This window comes from Humulus lupulus, chromosome 2 (assembly GCF_963169125.1).
Source record: "Humulus lupulus chromosome 2, drHumLupu1.1, whole genome shotgun sequence".
Lineage (NCBI taxonomy): Eukaryota > Viridiplantae > Streptophyta > Magnoliopsida > Rosales > Cannabaceae > Humulus > Humulus lupulus.
In genome coordinates this window covers 168,835,663-168,858,548 of record NC_084794.1, presented here as the reverse complement: position 1 = coordinate 168,858,548, position 22,886 = coordinate 168,835,663, and the positions used below count along the sequence as shown (strand labels likewise).

At 33.6% G+C, this 22,886-nt stretch overlaps 2 protein-coding genes across 2 annotated transcripts; one reads left to right on the top strand and one right to left on the bottom strand.

The window, feature by feature from the left end:
* The first annotated feature begins 15,481 nt into the window (after positions 1-15,481).
* Positions 15,482-16,291, top strand: LOC133814917 (uncharacterized). Its single transcript, XM_062247820.1, has 2 exons — positions 15,482-15,691; positions 15,866-16,291. The coding sequence occupies exons 1-2, from the start codon at positions 15,482-15,484 to the stop codon at positions 16,289-16,291; spliced, it is 636 nt and encodes a 211-aa protein (XP_062103804.1).
* Positions 16,292-17,335: 1,044 nt separating this feature from the next.
* On the bottom strand, positions 17,336-17,862 carry LOC133814916 (uncharacterized). The gene is made up of 2 exons (XM_062247819.1): positions 17,669-17,862; positions 17,336-17,555 (listed from the first exon to the last, which is right to left on the bottom strand). The coding sequence occupies exons 1-2, from the start codon at positions 17,860-17,862 to the stop codon at positions 17,336-17,338; spliced, it is 414 nt and encodes a 137-aa protein (XP_062103803.1).
* Positions 17,863-22,886: the final 5,024 nt, after the last annotated feature.

Sequence of the window (22,886 nt, the reverse complement as noted above, 5' to 3'; positions counted from 1 at the left end):
TCATTGTTAGTATTGATGATTAAATGTTTCTAAGTTTCATATCATCATTTAATCACTTACTTTCTTATTTTCAAGATTTTCATTCATACCATGGTTATGTTTCTTTGATTATTAAGATTTGCATTCATACTTTGAACAAGGTTCTTTATTAGCATCTAGGGTTTCTATTATTGAATTATTCCCATTATTAATTGTTGATTTAGAAAGTGTAAAGCCATATATTCCTAACAAGTTGCTCGTGCCAAGACAGTTGGCGATGAGGGGCAGCTGATGGAGCAACTTGGCCAAGAAGGCATCAGAGTCTAGAGCCCTTTGTGGAACAACTTGACCAAGAAGGAAGCCAGTTTGATGTGTGATTTCTTGGACTACACAAATAAGTTCATCAAGCTAGATGAGGTGGTGAAGAACATGGACACGACGAAGACTTGCAATCATGGTCGAAAGAGTGGTGACGAACACAAGAGTAGTGAGAATAATGGTGATGGGAAGAGAGCGAGGAGTCACCAAGTGTCCAACAAGCAAGGGCAAGACTAGAAGAAGCCCAAGCAGGAGGGAAGACAACCCGCGTACGAGCCACGCTTCACCAACTACACCACCCTGGCACGGACGTGTGAAGATATCTTTGTAGCGACCAAGAACCAGGCGTCATACTCAAAGATGCTTCCAATAAAGGATCCAAGTAGGCGTGATCATAATTCCTTAAGGATGAGATAGAATTCCTAGTCAGGAATGGACACATGGCTCATTTCGTCGATCGTCGCCAAGCCCAGAACCAGAATGATGGCCAAAATGATGGGAGGAAAAGGCAGTGGTTGCCACCAAATCGACTGCGATTGCCAGCCTATGTAGGTGATGTGCCAGAAGTGATAGCTACCATCGTCACGATTTGAGGAGGACAACATCTTGCGGGGGACAGTAACAAATACCGGGAGAAGTAGACGCGCGAGTTACGACATCAGACAAACAAAGTAATGACGAACAAAGAGATACAAAGCAAGGTATCAAACATGGAAGACCAGGACATTGCCTTTATAAGTGACGACTCAAGACACGTTCACTACCCGCATAACGACCTCATGAACATCGCGACTTAGATTGCTAACCTAAAGGTGCTAAGAGTTTTAGTTGACAATGGCAATACCATCAATATTATATGCAAGTCATGCCTGGAAAAAATGAAACTGTCTATTTGCGACCTCGTGTCATGCTCAACAACAATCTATGGGTTGAATGGAAAGGGCTTGGCCCCTATCGGATCCATCAAGCTCTTGGTGACTCTAGATGATCCCCCTTGGAGAGCAACTTGCATGGCAATGTTCGTGGTCATCGATTTCCCATTAGCATACAATGTTGTGCTAGGATGGCCTATTCTTATCGATTTACAAGCCATAATGTCTGTTTGGCACCTCACCATCAAGTTCCCTATGAGTGAAGGTGTCAGCAGTGTAATAGGAAACCAGCAAGAGGTGTGTGAATGTTACAATGTGTCAATCAACAAAGCTAAGAAGGGAAGCGCCGCTTGTGCCAACATGTTCTTCGATGACCAAGAAGTTCAAGGTATAAAGGAGTTATTCGACGAGAAGACCATCGCAGTGATAGAGAAAAGTTCAGTCGGCAAGGTCGGGATAGGCGAGGCCTTGATAGGCGAGGCTGAGGTTGGTGAGGCCCTCATGGGCAAGGATATGAAAGAGGACGCCGCGGGATGTGAGGCCCTGACTGGTTGGGCCACCCTCGGTGTGGTTGCCAATGGCAACCGCAGAGACAGTGTCGTCGCCAACGATGACCCAAGTCCAAACACTTTATGAAATGAGTCCCAAAGTGGGGAGGAGTTGGATCCTTACTTTGGGGACTAAGAGAGACTAGTTGGGTCGGTCGAAGAGCTTGAAGAAGGAGAGTTAAACAATTGCAACCCCACTCAAAAGGTGAGGGTTGGGAAGAATCTAAACGACAACGTAAAGGCCGACTTGATCACTTTTTTGCGAAAAAACCAAGACATCTTCATGGGTCCCACAACAACATGGTAGGCATCAGTTCGTCGGTCAAAAGCCACGTCTTGAACATAGACCCCAAGGCACCACCAACCCGCCAGAGCCAATGGTCCTTAGACATCGAAAGATACGAGGCACTAAAAGCAGAAGTGAAGAAGTTGGAAGATAATGGCTTCATTCAAGAGGCCTTCTATCCCTTATGGGTTGCGAACCCAGTGCTTGTGCGCAAACCGAACGAGACTTGAAGAGCGTGTATTGATTTTAAAAATCTCAACAAAGCATTCCCCAAGTATTGCTTTCTCCTTTCTCAGATTGACCAGTTCGTTGATGGCACGTCCAGGCACAAATTGCTACCATTCATTGACGCTTACTCTGGGTACATTCAGATAGTGATGCATCATCTAAACCAAGAGCACACGCGTTCATGACAAACATGGGCCTGTATTGCTACAGGGCCATGCAATTCGGCCTAAAGAATGCCAGACCCACTTACCAGTGACTACTCAACAAGTTGTTCAAGGATCAAACTGGAAGAAATATGGAGGTTTACGTTGACGATATGCTAGTAAAGTCCAAGAAAGTCGGTGAGCACGGAGTTGATCTAGAAGAGGCTTTCGCTAGTACAACATGAATCTGAACCCGAAGAAGTGTTCATTAGAGGTCGCATCCGGGAAGTTCTTAGGGTACATCGTTAATTCTAGAGGAATTGAAGCAAGCCTCGATAAGATTAAGGCCATCATCGACATGGAGTCTCTTACGTGAACGAAGGACGTACAAAGCCTGACTGGGAGGGTCGATGATCTCATTCCATTCATTTCAAAGTCCACTGATCAGTGCATTCCGTTCTTCAACCTCCTTAGGGGAAGTAAGAAATTTGAATGGACAAATGAATGTGAAAAGGCCTTTCAGACGATAAAACAACATTTGGCGTAGCTGCTCGTCATGTCCAAGCATGTCATTGGCAAGGATTTGTACCTGTATCTAGCTGTCTATGACCACACATTGAGTGCAACATTTGTTCAAGAGGAGGGTAACGTACATCATCCCGTCTACTATGTCAGTAAGCGGTTGATAGACACCGAGACATGATACCCTCAAATGGAGAAGCTTGCTTACTATTTGATGCTGACATCCCATAAACTGCGACCGTACTTCCAGGCTCATCTGATCAAGGTGTTGACGGACCAACCCCCCAGGCAAGTTTTGCAGCGACTTGATGCCTCCATTTGCCTGTTGAAATGGGCCATTGAGTTGGGATAGTTTCAGATCCCCTACCCGCCGAGAACGATGATCAAGGTGCGGGCCCTCGCTGCTTCATCATAGAGTCTAATCGGTGATTGAAAGTTATGGGTGATGACCAGTGACCGAGGGAAGACTATTGGCAAGTTTATGTGAATTGCGCCTACAACGAACACAACGTCGGGACAAGCCTAATCTTATTAACCCTAGAAGGCCATCGTATCTATTGCGGGTAAGGTTTGATTTTGCTGCAACAAACAATGAAGCCAAGTATGAGGCACTATTAGCGAGATTGCGCATGGAAAAGGAATTGAAAGCTAAGTGCCTAACATTCAGAAGCGACTCACAGCTGGTGGTCAACCAAATCATTGGCAAGTACCAGGCCCACGGACTACGCATGATCACACACCTCACCAATGCTAAGGACATGCTTGCCCGGTTTGATCGCTAAACGATCGAAAAAGTCCCTAGAGAGAAATTTTCAACGCCAATGCATTAGCAAAGTTAGCGAGTGGAAGGGATGCGAAAACCCTCAATGTTTTTCCAATTGAGTTCTTAGCGGTGCCCACACCATTTGCGACAGCGCCGTTGGTGACTACGCCCACGACAGCACCGCTGGAGACCACAACACCTCAATGATAATCGATGAAGAAGAACATGGATGACCCCATCGTCAAATATCTAAGTGAAGGTGTCCTACCATCGGATCGCAACTTGGCAAGGAAGATGCTTTACCAAGCACCCCGTTATGTTATATAGGACGGTTGGATATTGTTGGTAACTAGTTTACCATATGCGCAGCGGAAAGCACAGGGTGGTGGGCCTAGAGATTTGAAATTTTTTTATTTAAAAATCTTTAAATAATTGAATCCATTAATATGCAAAACATTAATCAAAGAGAAAGAAAAAGATGAGGATTTACAAGTTGTAGAACAATAAAAAATCATCGCTATCTTTTAGAAACTCCAACGAACATTCAATCTAAAGCAGTTTGATTTCAGGGATGTGTTCCAACGACTTTCTCTTTATTATTATTTAACAACTATTTATTCAAAAATATCTAAACCTTATAACTTATCTTATTAGATTAACTAAATAACAAATATCATTTTAAATTCAAATCCAATTTTAATTATCAGAAATATGTTTTCACATTATTTAAATAAATAAAACTAATTAATTCAAAATTAATTATCTTAATGATCTAAATGCTATTTTCGAAAATGCCCATTTTATTTAAAAAATTATTTTGGAAAATTATATTAATTAATTTATTAATTTTGAAAATTAATATATTAATTAATTAGTTTTTCTCAATTACATATTTGACCTTGAAGAACAAATTTCTTCCAAATATGTCATTTCCTTGATTTTTCTCAGTTTCAACTATTACCTTGAATAGTGTTGATAGAGCCATCTCGGGGACCTATGGACCTTAATTTCAAGCTCCAATAAATTTAGATTATTAATTAAAACTCTTTAATATAATAACCTTAATTTATTAATCTCAATATTATTTCACTAAAAATATGAGACTATACTCTTGTAATTATAGACATTTATTTATTGAGTACTTTTAAGTATAAAAAATATCCATCGATTTAATCATTACATACAATTCAATCTTCTATTAATGGTTCATAATTAATGTAGGAATTAATTACTGTTTAATCTCCTTAATTATATCTTGTTTCCTTAAGTACCATTAACCTTACCAGTGAAGGTTAATTCATAAACTGATTTATGAATTTGAGCTCAATAACCTTTCAGTTCCAAAAACTAACCCTTAAGAGAACCATTATTCAATTCCTCTCGGAAATGTATAGATTCCATATCTGTATATTATGCCCTAAGCCATTTACATCAATGAGTTCCCAAAGCAAAATTTTCAACCTAATCATTTTGACAAATCATAACGAGTGAATCAAAGAACTCATATGACATAAACAAGAGTTTATAATAACTTCAAGATTTAGATCAATTTGTATATGATTATCTTATTGATATGTTTAATTAATACATATAAAGTAAATGGTATATAACATATTGGGTCCCGTTCATGTATAACCACTTTATACAAAGTACCTCCACTAAGATGTCCTACTACATCAGTAATCCGGATCTAGATTATATGTATTCATAATACCAGTGAACTGTACTTATAGTATTTAATCCAAAAATTCCATATAACTTTGTTTTACTACGAAATATTTAAATTTGTTCCCTACAATCTTAATCCTCTCGTACCAATACAAGATTATAATCACAATAACGAACTTGAGAATTTTCTGATATTCATATAATATTATTCTAATAATAATAATAAAAATCAATATATGCAAAAAAATTCATTTTAATTACTTATTTCATAAAACATTGTTCAATACTTATGCTTTAAAGGGCACTAATCCCAACAATCTCCCACTTGCACTAAAGCAAATGAGGCGACTCCTTCAAACCCATATTGCTAACATGATCTTTAAAATACTGGTAGACAAAGTCTTAGTAAAAGGATCTGCAAGGTTATGTTCTGAAGCTATCTTCATAACTTCTACATCTCCTTTGTGAACAATATCCCTGATCAAGTGGTACTTCCTCTCGATATGCTTTCCCCTCTTGTGACTCCTCGATTCCTTCAAGTTAGCTACAACCCCACAATTATCACAGTACAAGACTAGTGGCTTATTCATGTCTCGAACAACTTTCAGATCAGAATCGAACTTTTTGAGCCACACAGCCTCTTTAGCTGCTTCACAAGCCGCTATGTATTTGGCTTCCATGGTAGAATCTGCATTAGTGATTTGTTTGATAATACGCCACACTACAACTCCTCCATTAAGTATGAACACTGATCCAGATGTCGATTTACTGAGTACTTTATTAAGTGTCCATTGATTTAATCACTTCATGCAATTCAATCCTTTAATAATTGGTTCATAATTAGAGCTAGGTGAAATTATCGTTTTACCCCTCTAATTACCTTTTTATCCTTAAGTACCACTAATTCACTAGTGAACTGTTAATTTATAAACCTTTTATAAATTAGAGGCCTCGAAATGTTCATTTCCAAAATTAACACTTAAGGGAACCATTTTTCAATATTCTTATGAAGAAGGCTTGGATTCCATATCTACAAATCATGTCCCAAATATCTACGTTAATGAGCCCCTAAAATAATTTTTTTAGATTGATCATTCTGACATACCCTAACGAGTGAATTAAAGGACCCAAATAACATAAACATATGTTCATGATAACTTCAGGATTTAGATCGATTTGCATATGATCATCGAGTGATATGATTATAACTCTCTCTAGTAAACGATATTTTAATAAAGAGTTAAATACATACCTGTTCCAGTCCTATACAATCTTAATATATGAAGCACCTCCACTAAGATGTCCTACTACACCAGTGATCCAGATCTAGAACACATGTATTCATAATACTAGTGGACCGTACTAACAGTCTTAAATTAAAGATTCCATAACTTTAATATAAACTGTGAACTATTGAATTGATTATCTATAATCTTAATCCTCTCATACTAATACAAGATTATAACTACATTAATGAATTATAAAATTTATGACATTTATCTAAATATTATTCAATAATAATAAACATTAATTATATATAAAAATATTTCTTTTATAGATTTCATAAATAACGATCTACTTTCATTGCTTTAGGGCATTATGTCCAACAATCTCCCACTTGCCCTAAAGCGAATGAGGCATCTTCTTCAACCCCATACTTAGTACAAGACCCTGAAAAGACTTGGCATATAAAGTCTTAGTTAACAGATCCATAAGGTTCTGTTTTGACGTTATTTTCATAAAAGTCACGTCACTTGGTGCACTGACCTCGATGTTGACTTTCGACCATCTTTGTCTGATTAAAAATCAGAATCAGTGAATCCATTGAGGTCCAGGTTCACTTATGAGCATACTAATATGTTGTCTCTCATTCTCCTAGGATATTTGAGAATGTGCTTTACTCAAATTCTGAATTAGATTGATAACGACTTACCATCCCTTCTACATAGAAAATGTCAGGTCTTGTATACAACATGACATACATTAGACTGCCTACAACTAAGGCATATGGAATCTGTCTCATATCCTCTTCCTCACTAGGTGTCTTAGGACACTACTCCTTGGAGTTTCGCATATTAAAATGCATGTGCACCTTATCAATATAAAATGCATGAGACAGAAGCAAAGCTTTGTTCTAATAATCCCTTAGGATTTAAATGCCCAGAAAATAGTTTACTCCTTCCTAATCATTCATTTGGAATTACTCAACTGGTCATTTCCTTAACACTTAATAATATTTCTACATCATTCATAATGAATAATGAATAAATATGATCAATGTAGAAACCTCCTTTTTATCTTTGACGTGTCCATAAGAACAAGATTCGTCAACATTTTGTTCAAAACTATACATTTTCACCGTTACATCAAATCAAAGGCTCCAAGAGACCTAGATGCTTGCTTTAGTTCATTAGATGGACCTTAGCAACATACAAATCCTTTGTTCCTGATATTTTTCTTTGAACCCTTCTGGTTGACCATAAACATGGTCATGTCACAATAGTCATTTAGAAAAGCTATCTTGATAGTCATTTTCCAAATCTCATAGTCCAATACTAGCAACAATAGATAAAAGAGTGTGTAGAGATTTGAGCAAGGCTACAAGTTTGTATCAGAAAGTCTATACTTTCAAGTATATATCTTATTTTCTTCTTGAAGATCCATTTGCATCCAATGGGTCTGTCATATTCAGGTGGATCTTACAAGTTTCTAAATAGAATTTGAATACATTGATTCCATTTCTTGATTCATGGCATCTTGTCAGAATCATCCACTATCTTCTGTAAAGTAAATGGATTGTCCTAGTTTGTGTCTAACACAAAAACTTATGTCTCATGTTCATAGCGAACATGTTATCCAACAATCCTTCCACTACAACAAGGCACTCGGGTATTCTGACTAGAATTAGAGGTTTCTTGATGTTGCACATCACATGGTGATATGGATTAACTAATCTTATTAGAATCCAATTTCCTCAAGTACAACTGTACTTTGAGGTTTAAAGTTTGTCTTTTAGGTCATGTTCGAGAAATGTTGTAAAGACTCTTTTCTTACTAAGATTATAAAAGTAACCTTCTTTTGTTTAGAGAGCATAGCCAGCAAATATGCAAACTTCAGACTATTAGTCCAACTTCCCAGTCTTTGTTTTCAAAGAAAACATGAGTGGTACACCCCCATATACGAACATGGTGTAAACTAGTTTTAGTGCTATTTCGCAACTCTAAAGGTGTCTTTTCATAGACTTGAACGGAACTGCATTAAAAAAGTATACCATTCTTTGAAGTGCATTTCCACAAAAAGTGAGTGGCAGCAATTAGTAGCTTAACAATGATCTAACCATATCTAATAAGGTTTTATTTCTCCTCTTTGCAACACCATTTTGCAGTGGTGTTTTAGTTGCTGTGAGTTGGGATAGAATTCCATTCTCCAACTGATGATCCTTGAACTCAAATCAAGATATCCACCTCCTTCGATCTGGTCGAAGTGTTATAAGTGATTTCCCTAACAACTTTTCAACTTCTGTTTAGAATTCTTTGAACTTCGTAAAGTTTTAGATTTCCTACGTGTTAGGTATAAATAGACGTATCTTGAATAATCATCAATAAAGATGACAAATTTTTATAACTTCCTCTTGCCTGTAGAATGAAAGGACTACAGACGTCACTATGTATTAGGTGAATTTGTTATTTGGCTCTTTGGTCCTTTGCAAAGAAATGTCTTTTAGTCATTTATCATTATGGATAGGATATACAAACTGGAAGAGTGCTAAATGTTAGCACTCTTAAAGGACTATCATTTACTAACTAGTTTATCTTATCAAGATTGATATGTACTAACCTAAGACGCCAAATATATGTATCATCACTTTGAGAAACTTTATTTCATTTTAACTGCTGAAATAATAAATTAAATATATTTAATATAATCAAATATAAATATCGAGTTTCAGAATAGTAACCATGATGCATGAATGCAATAATTTCAAAATATCACATACAAACAATTGTTACTAAATCATGATAAATTAATTTGACAATTAATGGACCAGCATTAGGGTAGGTTAGACTAATTTCAAATTAATTTTGAGACAATCTCAAATTCATAAGTAGAAACTTAAAATCAACTATTTTCTCTTTCGATGTACGAACAACCATTAATTTGGCCAAGATGAACTAGTCCGCTCGAAAGCCTAATATCATCATTGTGAGTGTAACTCATTATTTTAGATCAATGACTTAACTGAAGAGTGTGCTTTAGGGTCAGTCATTCTTGAAATATATCATTAAATCATATTCTTTAATTAATAAGAAGTTAACTATGAAAATAACACAGTATGAAACCTTCGTTAGGGGATGCAAACAAAGGCGCCTCAAGGCCCATGCCACTTCGATGTCAACTAATAATGGAACTGTAGGAGTTATTGTCATATCTCATTCTCCCACTCACTATTTTAGAATATGTATTTTCTCAAAACATCCTATATTTATTAATTAAAATTAATATAAATGACTTTAATTACCAATCATATTGGGACTAGGTAATTAAAGTCATTTATACAAATTTTAAATCAATTTTAAATTGACCCTAAAAGTATTAGGTGAACCTAAATTACATTAATGCCTTTTACATTATTAATAAATCACATTGATTAATTTTGGTTTATGGGCCTAACATAAAACAAATGCCCATTAGGTGTGACTTACCAAGTTTAACTATTAAACTTAAATACTTAAGCATTACTTTTTAATCACATTAAACATAAACAAATAACAATTATGTCAATCCTATTTAAAAAAAATGTTTTTAATCAAATAAGATGCATGCTTTAAAAATAAACTTTATGGGATTCATGTATGACATGTTATATGCATGAACATGTTATCAATCAAATTAATAAGCATAGAATAAAACACACTTAGAATTTGACCGTGTCTCTAAGGATAATTACAACCCATTAAAATAAATCTAATCTATTACAAAAATGAATTTTCATCTTCTTCTCCATGTTGCTTGAGCTTCCATAACTTCTCCAAGATCCAATGAGTCAAACTCATTATTTAAAAATTATTAAAATATAATTTTAATAAGTATTTAAAAAATACCATAATTTTTAAACTTTATTTCAGAATTATTACTATGCCATTATTTTTCATAAAAATAAGATTGGGCCAATATTAATTTCTAAAATTAACATAGGGCTTATTGATATTTCAAAAATACCATTTTGGGCTTTTATTTTACTCTAAAATGGCCCAGTGATTTTAAAAAAGGGGATTTTTCAAAAATATGACTTTTATACCATCAATGTGCAAAAATATGAGAGTTATACTTTTTTTAATTTGTATGAGAAATTTATTAAAGAAAAAGTTAAAGTATGGAAAACACAATTAGTAGCTAACTAAAATATGGAAATATCACTTTTTTTTTTATCATAGTTATGTTTTCTTTGATTTTGAAGGAAATTTTTTTTCCTTACTTGTTTTTTCTTCCATTTTTTCCTTTTTCTACCAATTTTTTCCTTCATCTTTTTTTCTTTCCATTTTTTTCATTCTTCTTCTTCTTCTTCTTTTTTTCATTTTTATTTATTTATCTATTTTTTTCTTTCATTTGTATTGTTTTGTTTTTTTTCATATTATTTCAGTTTTTTTTTCATTCTATTTTTTCTTCATTTTTGTATTTATTATTTTCTCCTTCCATTTTTTTTTCTTTTTTCACACATATGAGTTTTTTTTCTTTTTTTTTTTCTTCTTCAATTTTTTTTCTACTAATTTTTTCATTCATATTTTTTTCCTTTTCATTTTTCCATTATTTTTTTTCTTCTTCTTTTCATTCTTATTTATTCATCTATTTCTGTTTCATTCATCATTTCTTTTGTTTTTTTTTTCATTTTTGTACTTATTCTTTTCTCATTCTATTTCTTTTTTTTTTCTTTTTTTTCACACATATATTTTAACATTACATAATTATTCTACTAATTTTTTTATTTATTATCTTTTATTATTGTAATTTTTTTTATAGTTTTTTCCACTATATGTAAAAAAAAAATCAAATCAATTTTTTGAGCATTTTCTTTTTACTTTAACACTTATAGGAATACCAAAATTTGGAAAGAAAACTAATAAAAATATAAAAACGTGAATGGGTAACTGGTTACCTTCACATTCTTTGTATGTATATTTCTGATGGTAACTGGTTACTTTCACGTTCTGGTGTGTATATATTTATGGTTTCTTTATGGTAACTATTTACTTATGTTACTAAAATCATAGTTACTTCTTATTCTTTTTTTAATGAAGTGTTCTTCCATTTTTTCCTTCAAATTTGATGTTTCTTTTCATATTTAATATGAGTAACTTGTCACCCCTCTTATGGCAGAAAGTTACTCATCTCAGGATAACTGGTTACCCCTCCTGGTGCATGTTATTTAACCTAGCTCAATGATTTTTTTAAGATCAATCAAGTAACTGGTTACCCTACCCAGAATTTGAAAAAAAAACGTACAATCTTAAAAAAAAACATGTTTATAATAAATAAATAATAATTTAAAAAAAATTCATATTACAAAAAAAATTTGCAAAATAACCAAAGAAAAATTTAATATAAAATTAGTAATATAAAAACAATATAAAAAAACAAATAACCTAAAAAAATAATAATCAAATTACAAACATACCCTTCCAAATTTGATTAAGAGTAAAACTATGGAATAAACCAACTTTTATACAAAAATATGAGAAAATAATCCCATAAAAGTGAAAATTCTTAAAAAAAAAAAGCCATAGATTAACTCTTTTTGAAAAAAAGCCAAATTTTTGCACACTCTATTAAAAATCTCATATAAAATGTAATTTCCTCCTTAAAAAATAGGGAAATTTTCATAAATATGGCTTTTTAGCCATAATTGTGCAAAAATATAGGAATCAATCTTTTTATAATATGTATGGAAGATTTTATACAAGGAAAACTTAGAATATGGGAAAAATAAGTACATACCATAATTGAAATTTAAACAACACATCAGCATAAATCAGGGGTACACATGTAATTACCAATTCAATCCTCCTCTGCTCATTTGCTCATGCATGAAACATGATCAAAAAACCACGTTACTATTCCTTCCATCTCCGGCAAGTGCATCTCCGGTGATAGCTTCCTTCTCCGACAACGACTCGTATCTCCGGCGATCACCGGCGATCACCACAACAATCGACCAACTCTAACAAAGGTTTGACCTCATCTTCTGCCAAAAAAATGCAAGAAAAATCTGATCACTAAAGCAATGACCCCTTTCTGCAGAAATCAAAAAAATTCCAACATTCTTCCAATCATACCAGCTGCAATCTTTGAAGATTCCGGCGACCTGCATATCCACTACACGATTAAGAAACAAGGTTTGCAAGAAACCGTTTCCTCTGTCAACTCTGTTCTGCTGTCATTTTTTTTTTTTATTGCAAACTATGTTCAATCTACTATATTATTTGCAACTATTATCTTGATTATAATAAAAATGATCATGATCAAATGTGCTTGCTGGAAAACAGAAACAATTTATAAGCTAAAAAATAGAAAAAAAATATCGAAGCTCACTGGTTTGTATACATTGATTAACCAGAAAAAAAACAAGAAACAATAACTCTGAAATTTTTACATCTTAATTTGTCTTTACAATAAAAAGAATAATTTGATATTAGTGTGAATTTTAACAACCAAAGCACTCAGAAACATTAGGACAACCAGCTAATTGGAATAACATTCAATAAATTCAACTAAAATGTTTCAGTACGGTATGCAACTACAGATTAAGGGAACCAGTTACCTTCCCACTGGTTTTTCTACATTCATTAACCAAAAAAAATAGACAAGAAACAAGAACTCTAAAAATTTGACACTCTAATTTATCTTTACAATAAAAAAAAAATTATTTGATGTAGCTGGGAAGATTTACTACAAAAACAATCAGTAACAATAGGGTAACCAGTTACCCTGAAAAACAGACAATAAATAAAACTAACAGGAAATTACAACTATATAAAACTAAGGGTAAAAATAGGCAATATATGATTCATTATTAAGGTAACCAGTTACCCTGCAAAAAAAAAAACAATGTGTAAAACTAAGTGTAACAAGTTACCCTGCAACAACAATCAATATATATAACTAATTTGAAAAACATAAAATATGTAAAACTAAGTGTGACCAGTTACCCTACAAAAGCTAAATGTTTCAGGAGAATATGTGATTAAATATTAAGTTAGCCAGTTACCTAGCCCATTTAGAACCAACTAACTGCTTAAAATATTGCCAAATTTTACAGATATGGACAATATTACTTCTTTGGTTCAATAAGGAGGCAATTGGAATGAAAACAACGAGTACCAAGGATACACAACGACTGGGATATTAATACCACCAAATTGTTCTCTTGACAACTTGGTGAATTTGATAAAAAAGGAGATAAAGGAAAAAACAGCAACTATTGAAGTTTCTTATCAAGTAGAAAAAGGAACACCACCAATGAAGGTTGTAACAGACAATTCAGTGTTGTTCTTCCTAGAAATAAAGAAAAAAGTTGCTGCTAAAATAACAGACTTACCATTGTGTGTCACTATAGTTCAAGAATCAAGCAATGAAAATGACCTTCTTCTACTAGCAAATCAGAAAGCTACAGCAGTAGAAATGGAGGTGGGGACATTATTAATGCAAGAAAATCAAGCTTCCATCAATGAACAAATGTTACTTGAAGAAGGAATGTCAAGCACAACAAATGAGGGCATAAATGTGTCATACATACCTCATTTTACTGAAGAAGTAGCTGATTTCATAATTGAGGACAATACAAAAAGAAAAAAGAAGTTGGATGAAATCCAACTAGTAATATCTGATTACAGAGTGAACACAATAGAGTAAGGACAAATTTACAAGGATAAGAACACAGTCAAATCAGCCCTTAGCTACTATGCAATGCTGCATAACTTCCAGTTCAAAACAAAAAGATCAGAACCTAGAGAGTACCTAGGTACTTGCGCAGATGAAACATGCAACTAGTTGGTGAGAGCATCTAAGTACATAAATCAAGATTTATTCAAGGTACGGAAATGCAATCCAAATCACACTTGCTCTGTTGAAATTGTTTTGGAAGACCATAGGCAAAAAGCATCGTAGTTGGGGAATTAATAAAGAATAAGTACAAGTCAATCAAAAGAAATTACACTCCAAATGACATCATGAATGATATGAATGATGACTTTGGAGTAACTATGGGATACACAAAAACATGGAGATCAAGAGAGAAAGCTTTGCGTCTAGTAAGAGGGAACCTCGATGATTCATATCAGAAGTTGCCAATATATCTTTACATGTTGAAGCAAGCAAATCCAGGAACAATAACACACCTACTCACAGACAAGGAAGATAGATTCAAATACCTATACATAGCTTTATCTAACTCAATCAACGGTTGGAGATACTTGAGGCCTATAATTGTTGTTGATGGAGCTTTTTTTGAAAAATGCACATGGTGGAACCCTATTTTCAGCATCAACGTTAGATTCAAACAACAACATTTTCGTGTTGGCTTTTGGAATAGCAGACTCTGAAAATGATAACTCATGGCTATGGTTCTTCTCCAAACTGCGAGAAACCTATGGAGAACCCGAAGGTATGATAGCTTCAACGATATATTCTTGTTTACAAACAAATAGGAACATTTTACCGAAACAAAATACACTAATACATGCTATTTCTTTTAGAAACTGACCAAAGTAACTGGTTACCTTCACCAAAATAAAAAAATAAAAAAAAATTGAAAAATACTTAATTTTTGTTTTTTTATTTTAAAATATTTGTACTCCATAGGATTGGCTATAGTTTCTGACAGACATAAGAGCATAGACAATGCAGTACATATGGTGTACCCAAATGCTTTCCATGGAGCTTGCATGTTTCACTTACTCAATAATTTGAAAGGCAAGTATGGGAGCCATGGAGAAGAACTACAAATTAAATTCATTGCAGCAGCAAAAGCATACACACAGACAGAATGTGAAAACTACATGAAAGGCCTTGATAGAATTGATAGACGCATTAGGCCCTATTTAGAAAAAGCCAAGTATGAAACTTAGGCAAGATCATACTCGCCAACAAAAAGATACACCATGATGACATCCAACATCGCAGAATCACTCAACGCTGCACTAAAAGCTGCAAGAAATCTCCCCATTGATATCTTGGTTGAATGCCTTAGAAGTTTGGTTCAAAAGTGGGTTTGGAACAACTCAAATAATGCAAATGGAACATTCACAAAAGTCTCTACAGCAACAGAAAATGAATTGAGATATGCCATTGTTTCAAAAATGAAGTATGAGGTATGCAACTAAACATATTCTTACAAATCCTTATTCTGTCAATAGATGGTAACCAGTTACCTTCCATAAGAACAAGAAATTTTTTTTACACAGAAGCATAACTAGTTACTTTAAATCTTAAGTCTAGTTAAAATGTTTATTATCTGATTCTATTTCATGAAAAACTATTTTTAGGTCTTGCCTTTCAACACAATAGAATACCAAGTTCGTGATCAAAAGGGGATAAATTTCACAGTAAATATACATAATAGAACATGCACTTGCAATAGGTTCCAAGAATATGAAATACCTTGTGGCCATGCAGTAGCTGTCATTGCAAAAAGAAACTTGAGTGTGTATGATTATTGTGCAAAATTCTACAGAACAGAAACGTTGAAAGCATTGTATCAAGAAAATGTTCATCCTTTGCCCCATAAAGATGAATGGAATCTCCCACAACACTTGGACATAATAGTGCTGCCTCCAAATGCAACAATCCCTGCAGGAAGACCAAGAAAGAAACGAATAAGATCAAGAGGGGAAAATAAGGTAATAATCCCCTGTGGGAAATGTGCACAACCAGGACATAACAGGAAGACTTGCAGGAATCCTCCATTTTAGAAGCCAAACAAACAGAAAAAACCAAAGACATAGATTCATATTCTACAGCAAAACAAACCTGTCATAGCTTTACTCATTGAAAGAGAGTCTTTCATATTCATCAAGTATCATTCAGTATTTTAATAAGATTGTTTAAAAATAAAACACATTGATTGGTTATGCAAACTTATAAAATCCTTTCAAAATAATTTCTTGGATTTGTTTGCTTCTATTTTTCAATGCTACCATCACTATAAATAAACCATGACAAAAAAAAAATTATTGTACCCAGTTACCAAAAATTAACAACAAAAACAACGATATAGGTAACTGGTTACCCTGAAGTTTCAATACAAGATAAATTACCCCACTATAACAATCTAAAAGCCAAAAAAAAAAAAAAAAGAATTAAAACATTTACTTTCTACAATCACAAACTCGTCTATATATAATATTAAAGTTACTTTAATATTAACTTAATAAATTGGTTGCATAACTATAAAAAAGACAAGCTTAGGGGAAAATTAAAAAAAAAACACTTAAGTAACTAGTTACCCTCAGTATATTAGGAAACAAACAGCCTGAGTACTTAGTTACCATCAAATATCACCAATAAAATTAGTTAAACAACCCAACTGGGAACTAGTTTCCCTCAAATTATTCCATAAAACAGTGGAAAAAAATACAAAAACAAACAGAAAACTAGCTACCTGCTTTAAAGTGTTATCTAAAATATATATTAATAAATGTAATTAACAAACAACAAACCAATGGGGAAAAAATTAAAAATAAAATAAAATTAAGTAACTAGTTACCCTCGGTATGTTAGCAAATAAACAACCTGGGTACCTGGTTACCCTCTAAATCATTCTTCCAAACGCTTACAGCAAAAGAATTAACAAAACGATATACTAATATGTATATATAAAATGACCTTAAGAATCCCAATGTTTTACATAAGAAGAAAATTAAAAAAGCTAACTGTTAAACTAGAAATTGATTCATCATTTAATTACAGTTGTAGCAAAGATAAAAAACCAAAAGAAATATAATATTACTAAAAGCCTATGCAGCAATTTTCATTCGTTTCTGTCTCCTCTCCAGAAGCTTCTCAGTGAACTCATTGCTAGTTAAGTATCCCTCAAGTTCTTTGTTCTTTCCATGATAGTATAAGCTGACAGCAATGTCTTTGCGAAGGAGGCGAACATCAATATTTTTAGGCATCTCGTTCTCCTTCCCAAGAATTATTTGCTCAGCAAAATAAGTAGAAAACACCCCACAATCACTGCATAATAGAAAAAAGTAAAAAAAAAAAAAACAACTAAGAACATATAAACAAAACAGAACACACACACAAAAAAAAAAAAAAAAAAACTAAAATCAAATAAACAAACTAACCAATCAGTCTGTTGAGGAATGCCTTTAGCAATGCTCAACTTCAAAGCCTCATTCTCTGCCACATCATACGGGCTAACATCAAGATTAATATCTTTACGAACATAGAAATCAATCATCTCCAATAGAAGAGGAATCAAAACAGCAAATGCCTCAACGACAGGTAAAGTCTGATTTTCATGCTTTGCACCAGACATTGAATCATGACAACATCATCAAGCAAATTCCAATGAGTTGCACAAAACATGGATTCCCCCTTCATTATCTTCAAAGAAACGCAGCTCTCATCTATTTTAAATGCACCACTACCTTTTTTCTTAAAATCTTCATACATAAACACTAGGTTTTGCCCAAAACAAGTGTCAGTCGTAGATACTCTTCTCTTCAAATCTTTAGACAATTTAACCTTTCTCCTCAAGTAATACATCATCACATCAATATGCTGCATAATAAAAAAAATACATGATTATAAAATGATATGGGTAGAAACAAATCTACTATGACAGTCAATAAAACTTTGTCACACAAGGGTAACTGGTGACCATCATCAAGACAAAAACCAGTTACAATGATTGGGTAACTAGTTACCCAATGAACTACAACAAAGCAAACAGTAAGGTAACTGGTTACCCAACAACATCATAATATATAGCATAAATAGATCACTAGACTTATTACCTTGTAAAAAAAAAAAAAAAAAAAGAAACTCCAACATGAAAAACCAGATAAATTAAAAAGGGAGAATCTCACTGATGAATCAACGAATCGCCCAGAGAAAAAAAGGCTATGAAACCAAGTCTTCTCAGAAATATGAACAAAAGTGAAGTTAATTGGTGGGTCCACAGAATTATCATCATATTTTTTGAACCTGAACAATACATTAAAAAATAAAATAAAAAGGTTAACAAATTAATCATACATATTACACATATAACAAACTTTAAAACAAATAATGGTTGTACATACTTGTTCCTTTTCTTCAAATCAAGATTAATCCAGGAGTCAAACTCAGACAGTTGTTCTTTAGTGTGATTATCACCAAGTTCATTGGAAAAGGGACAAATATTATCCAATATCGTCCTCTTTCTTTTTTGTTTCACTCCAACTTCAGAAGATCCAAATTTTGTTAAGAAAGGAGATTTTACAACAGCGCTCGGCTTCGCTTGCCTTTTCCTTCCCAAAATCAGTCCAGAATCAACTTCTTGTGCATCATCATACATCACAATTGACCACTTACTTTTATCCTCCAAAGAACTACTCTCTTTAAGTGGCCTCTCAACCGAATCATTAATAACTCTCCATATTGCATTAGAGACATGAAATGTGGGAGTTCGAGGACTTGAGCATACACTTGAGTCAACTTTAATTGGCTCCTAAAAAAGAAATAAAAATATACAACCAATACTACATTACAAACAAAAAAACACGGAGGAAATAAACCAATTGCTTAAACAAATAAAACGAAAATAAGATCTTACTTTAACAGTAGAAAAAAATTGTGAAGCAATCTGAACGGAATGCTCCAAATCAGCCCCCAACTCCTCACCAATATCAACATTTTGGTAACCCCCAGAGGAATGGCCATCAATAAAATCCTAAAAATACAAAAACCAACAATTTTTAAACAAAATAGAACCAAATTAGACATCATAAAAGGGAAACACACAACACAATAGAAACCAGTTACCTCCGAAGAAGCCTCAGCATGCATAGGATCTTCAAACTCTCCACCAACATTATGATTACCAGCTGCCATAGATGTCTTAATACCATCCAACAAAGATATAACAGAAGCAAAATCAGACGCAAATGATGCCTTCAATTCAGAAATTGCAATCAATATAGACTTCTGGGAATCTTGCACTTCAACCAATTTTGATTGAATGGCAATAAGATCCTGATGCATATCTGAGGAACTAGCAGCATCGTCATCGAGTGGATCTGTTGGCAAAAACTTGCTTTCAAAAGACAACCCTCTCAGAATAGGCAGTCTCATTTCTTCAGTAGTAGGCATTATGACATTAACATCATACTGCAAGAATCATTTTTTTAAAAAAAAAAACAGACGACACAAAAATAACTGTGACAAAGTAACTAGTTACGCAACTATAAAACAAACACAATAAAAAATAGAAAGAGAACGACAAAAAAAAAATTGAAAAAAAAAACAAAATCAATACCTCTTCCTCCAACAGAACGTTATCAACCAAATACTGATATGACACACTTCCCCTGCTTGTCCAATTCAGAATCCTTGGAAACAAACAATTAACCCGTCTACACAACGCTTGAGAACAAGAAGGAATTGTCTCATATATCCATATAAGGAAAGCAATAGGGAAACCATAACACTTATAACTATAGTTATCCAGTGACCCATCAGCTTTCCTAGGAACATAATCATACATGTCGTTCCTATCTTTCAAAACTGCCTGCATCACACACCTAGTTCTTTGCCACAACACTTTCCCAAAAGCAAACTTCTTCATCTCAGCAAAATTAGTATCAACCATGGCAAAGAAGGAGTTGTCAACACGAGTCTCAGTTTGTGTCCCGAACAAAAAAATTGGCTAACAAATGAACAATAGCCAACTTAACGACAACCTCATCACCTTTCTTCTTCAAGTTTTTATCATTAAACGCACATGCAACCTCCTCTTTCCTAAATTTTTTTTCCTTCCTGGGTTTACCTTCGTACAACGGAAAAAGAGATTTCCTAAGCCCTAAATTAGCCTCTTTGAGCATGCCAAAGTCAACACTGCCCACACATTTCAAACCAGTAATGAGGGCAAACTCACTGATTGAGAACCTAACTAATGTGCCACCCAAGTTAAACCAAAACTCGGATTCTTCGTTTTTTTGATAAACCTCCCGAAGCAAAACACTGTGAAATAACTGTGCCTAAAATGTAATATCAGGCATATCCAAAAAGTGACTGAATGGAGTTCTTCGAAACATTGCTTTTTGTTTCGAACTTAAAACTGCCTTAATCTCACTAATAACAGACGGCTTATTCCACTGTTGGACTTTACTACCAAAACGCCTGTCAGGTTTAATTCTTAAATGCGCATCCTAAAAACAAACATGAGAATCAATTACACACTGATAACATAACACTAAACAGAATAAAGAAACTATGAATAATATGAAGGGGGGAAAACAAACAAGGTAACTAGGTACCTATTATAAAACAATAAACATAAACAACTAACTCGGTACCTATAAACCCAACAAAAAATTATAAAAAATAAAATAAAAAGAAAAGTGGAAAACATACAGAACAATGAAAAGTTAACATTAAACTAAACAAAAATTATAAAATAAAATCAACACAAAAGTAACTAGGGACCACATGATAACACATTACAAGACACTAAAACTTAAGAAACATAATAATACGATTAAACCATAAAAAGTAAACAGGAACCACAAAAAGAAAAGCAAGGCCAAACACATATAAACTATTAACTTTAAAAAAAATAACACTAAACATCAACAACTAACTAGGAACCTAAAAAGGCCAAAAAAAATTATAAAAAAAGAAACAGTAAGGGGATAACATAGATAACAGGGAAACTTAAAACATTAAAATAACAACAAATGATAAAAGTAAATCAATTGAAAAGAAACTAGGGACCACATGAGAACACATGACAAAAAAACTAAACATAATCATACACTTAAACCATATCAAAGAAACAAGGGACCACAAACAGAAACCAATACCTCTAGAATGCACTTTGAACTTTGTTTTATATGTATGTTTTTCTAGTCACCTAGTTACTTTGAACTTTGTTAAATGTCGAACTGGCAATGTATGAAATCAGTAGTATACGTCAAGGAGTATGAGCAAGTTTTATCATTATTTAATTGACAAACCACACACAAACACACATTTAGATATTTATATATATATATATATATAAAAACATGCTCTAAACTTGAAGTTACAGCAAGCCAGAGCCAGTTTCATCATAATCTGATATCAAGATGAAGGCATATGATATTAATCATATATGTGGGAATTACAAATATCATATAAGATTTCCCTCAAGGGAAAGATGCAGCAAAAAGGAAAAACATACATATACACATCGAAAAAAAAAATCAAGGTAACTAGGTATCTTAACTCTACTCTGACGATCTTTCTTTGTCCCAGCAGCAGTTCTCTTGATCCTTGAAGAATCCTTAACTTGAGGGGAAGAACGCAAACCGCCATCAACACATGTTGATGAAGAACCAACATTACCTCCCTTAAAAAACATAAACATAAATACAAATAATGAAAATATGAATAATGAAAACAACATACAAATAAATATACGATTCCAACTCAAATAAACAACCAAACCAAAACACTGAAAGAAACAAGATACCTTAACGTTAGGTCCTGCATTGTCGGCAGGAACTGTTGGAGTTCGAGGAGAACGGTGCATTCCGACGACGTTGAAGACAGTTAGCCAAAATTTCTGAAAATTCCATTCGACCAAACTCCTAATCAACAACTCCGATGACCAAAAACAACTCTGATCACCCCAAAATACTCATCAACAACCACGATCACCAAAACCCAAACCGCATGCAAACAACTGAAAAAAAAAAAAAGAACACTCGGGAAACAAAGGGAAAAAAACTGAACAGAAAAGGTAAAGTAAAAGTAAACTGCCTTTGTAAAATTTTAAAAATTTACATAAAATAAAATTACATAACTACCCCTGGATTTAAAAAATAAGCATTAGAAACAAACATATGGCATAATAAGACATCTTAACAAAAATATGGGAAAAAAAACCACAAAAGTGATAAAAAAGTATAAAAAGCCATACAAAAGTTTAGATGAAAAAAAAGCCATATTTTTTAAAATATCAATTAAAAGTCCATATAAAATGTAATTTCCACTAAAAAAAAATATCACTTTGGGCCCAAGCCCAAACCCATAATCATGTTGCAATAGGAGCATGAACCATCATGGAGCTTCAATAGCAGACGGCCATGGCAGCTTGTATTCAAGCTTTGGGATAGCCGGCTTTAAAGCCGAGCACCACTAGGTCTAACCCAGTCGAAACCCGCCAGTCTTGCCATGGCTAATGGGGTCTGTTATATTCGACAACAAGCGTGGATGTAACAAACATGAACCGAGACTACGGGTGGATGTCAAACGTCCCACAGCCACTTGGGGAGAAGGAGCCGTGGTGGTGAAGTATGAGGGAGCTCATGGCGA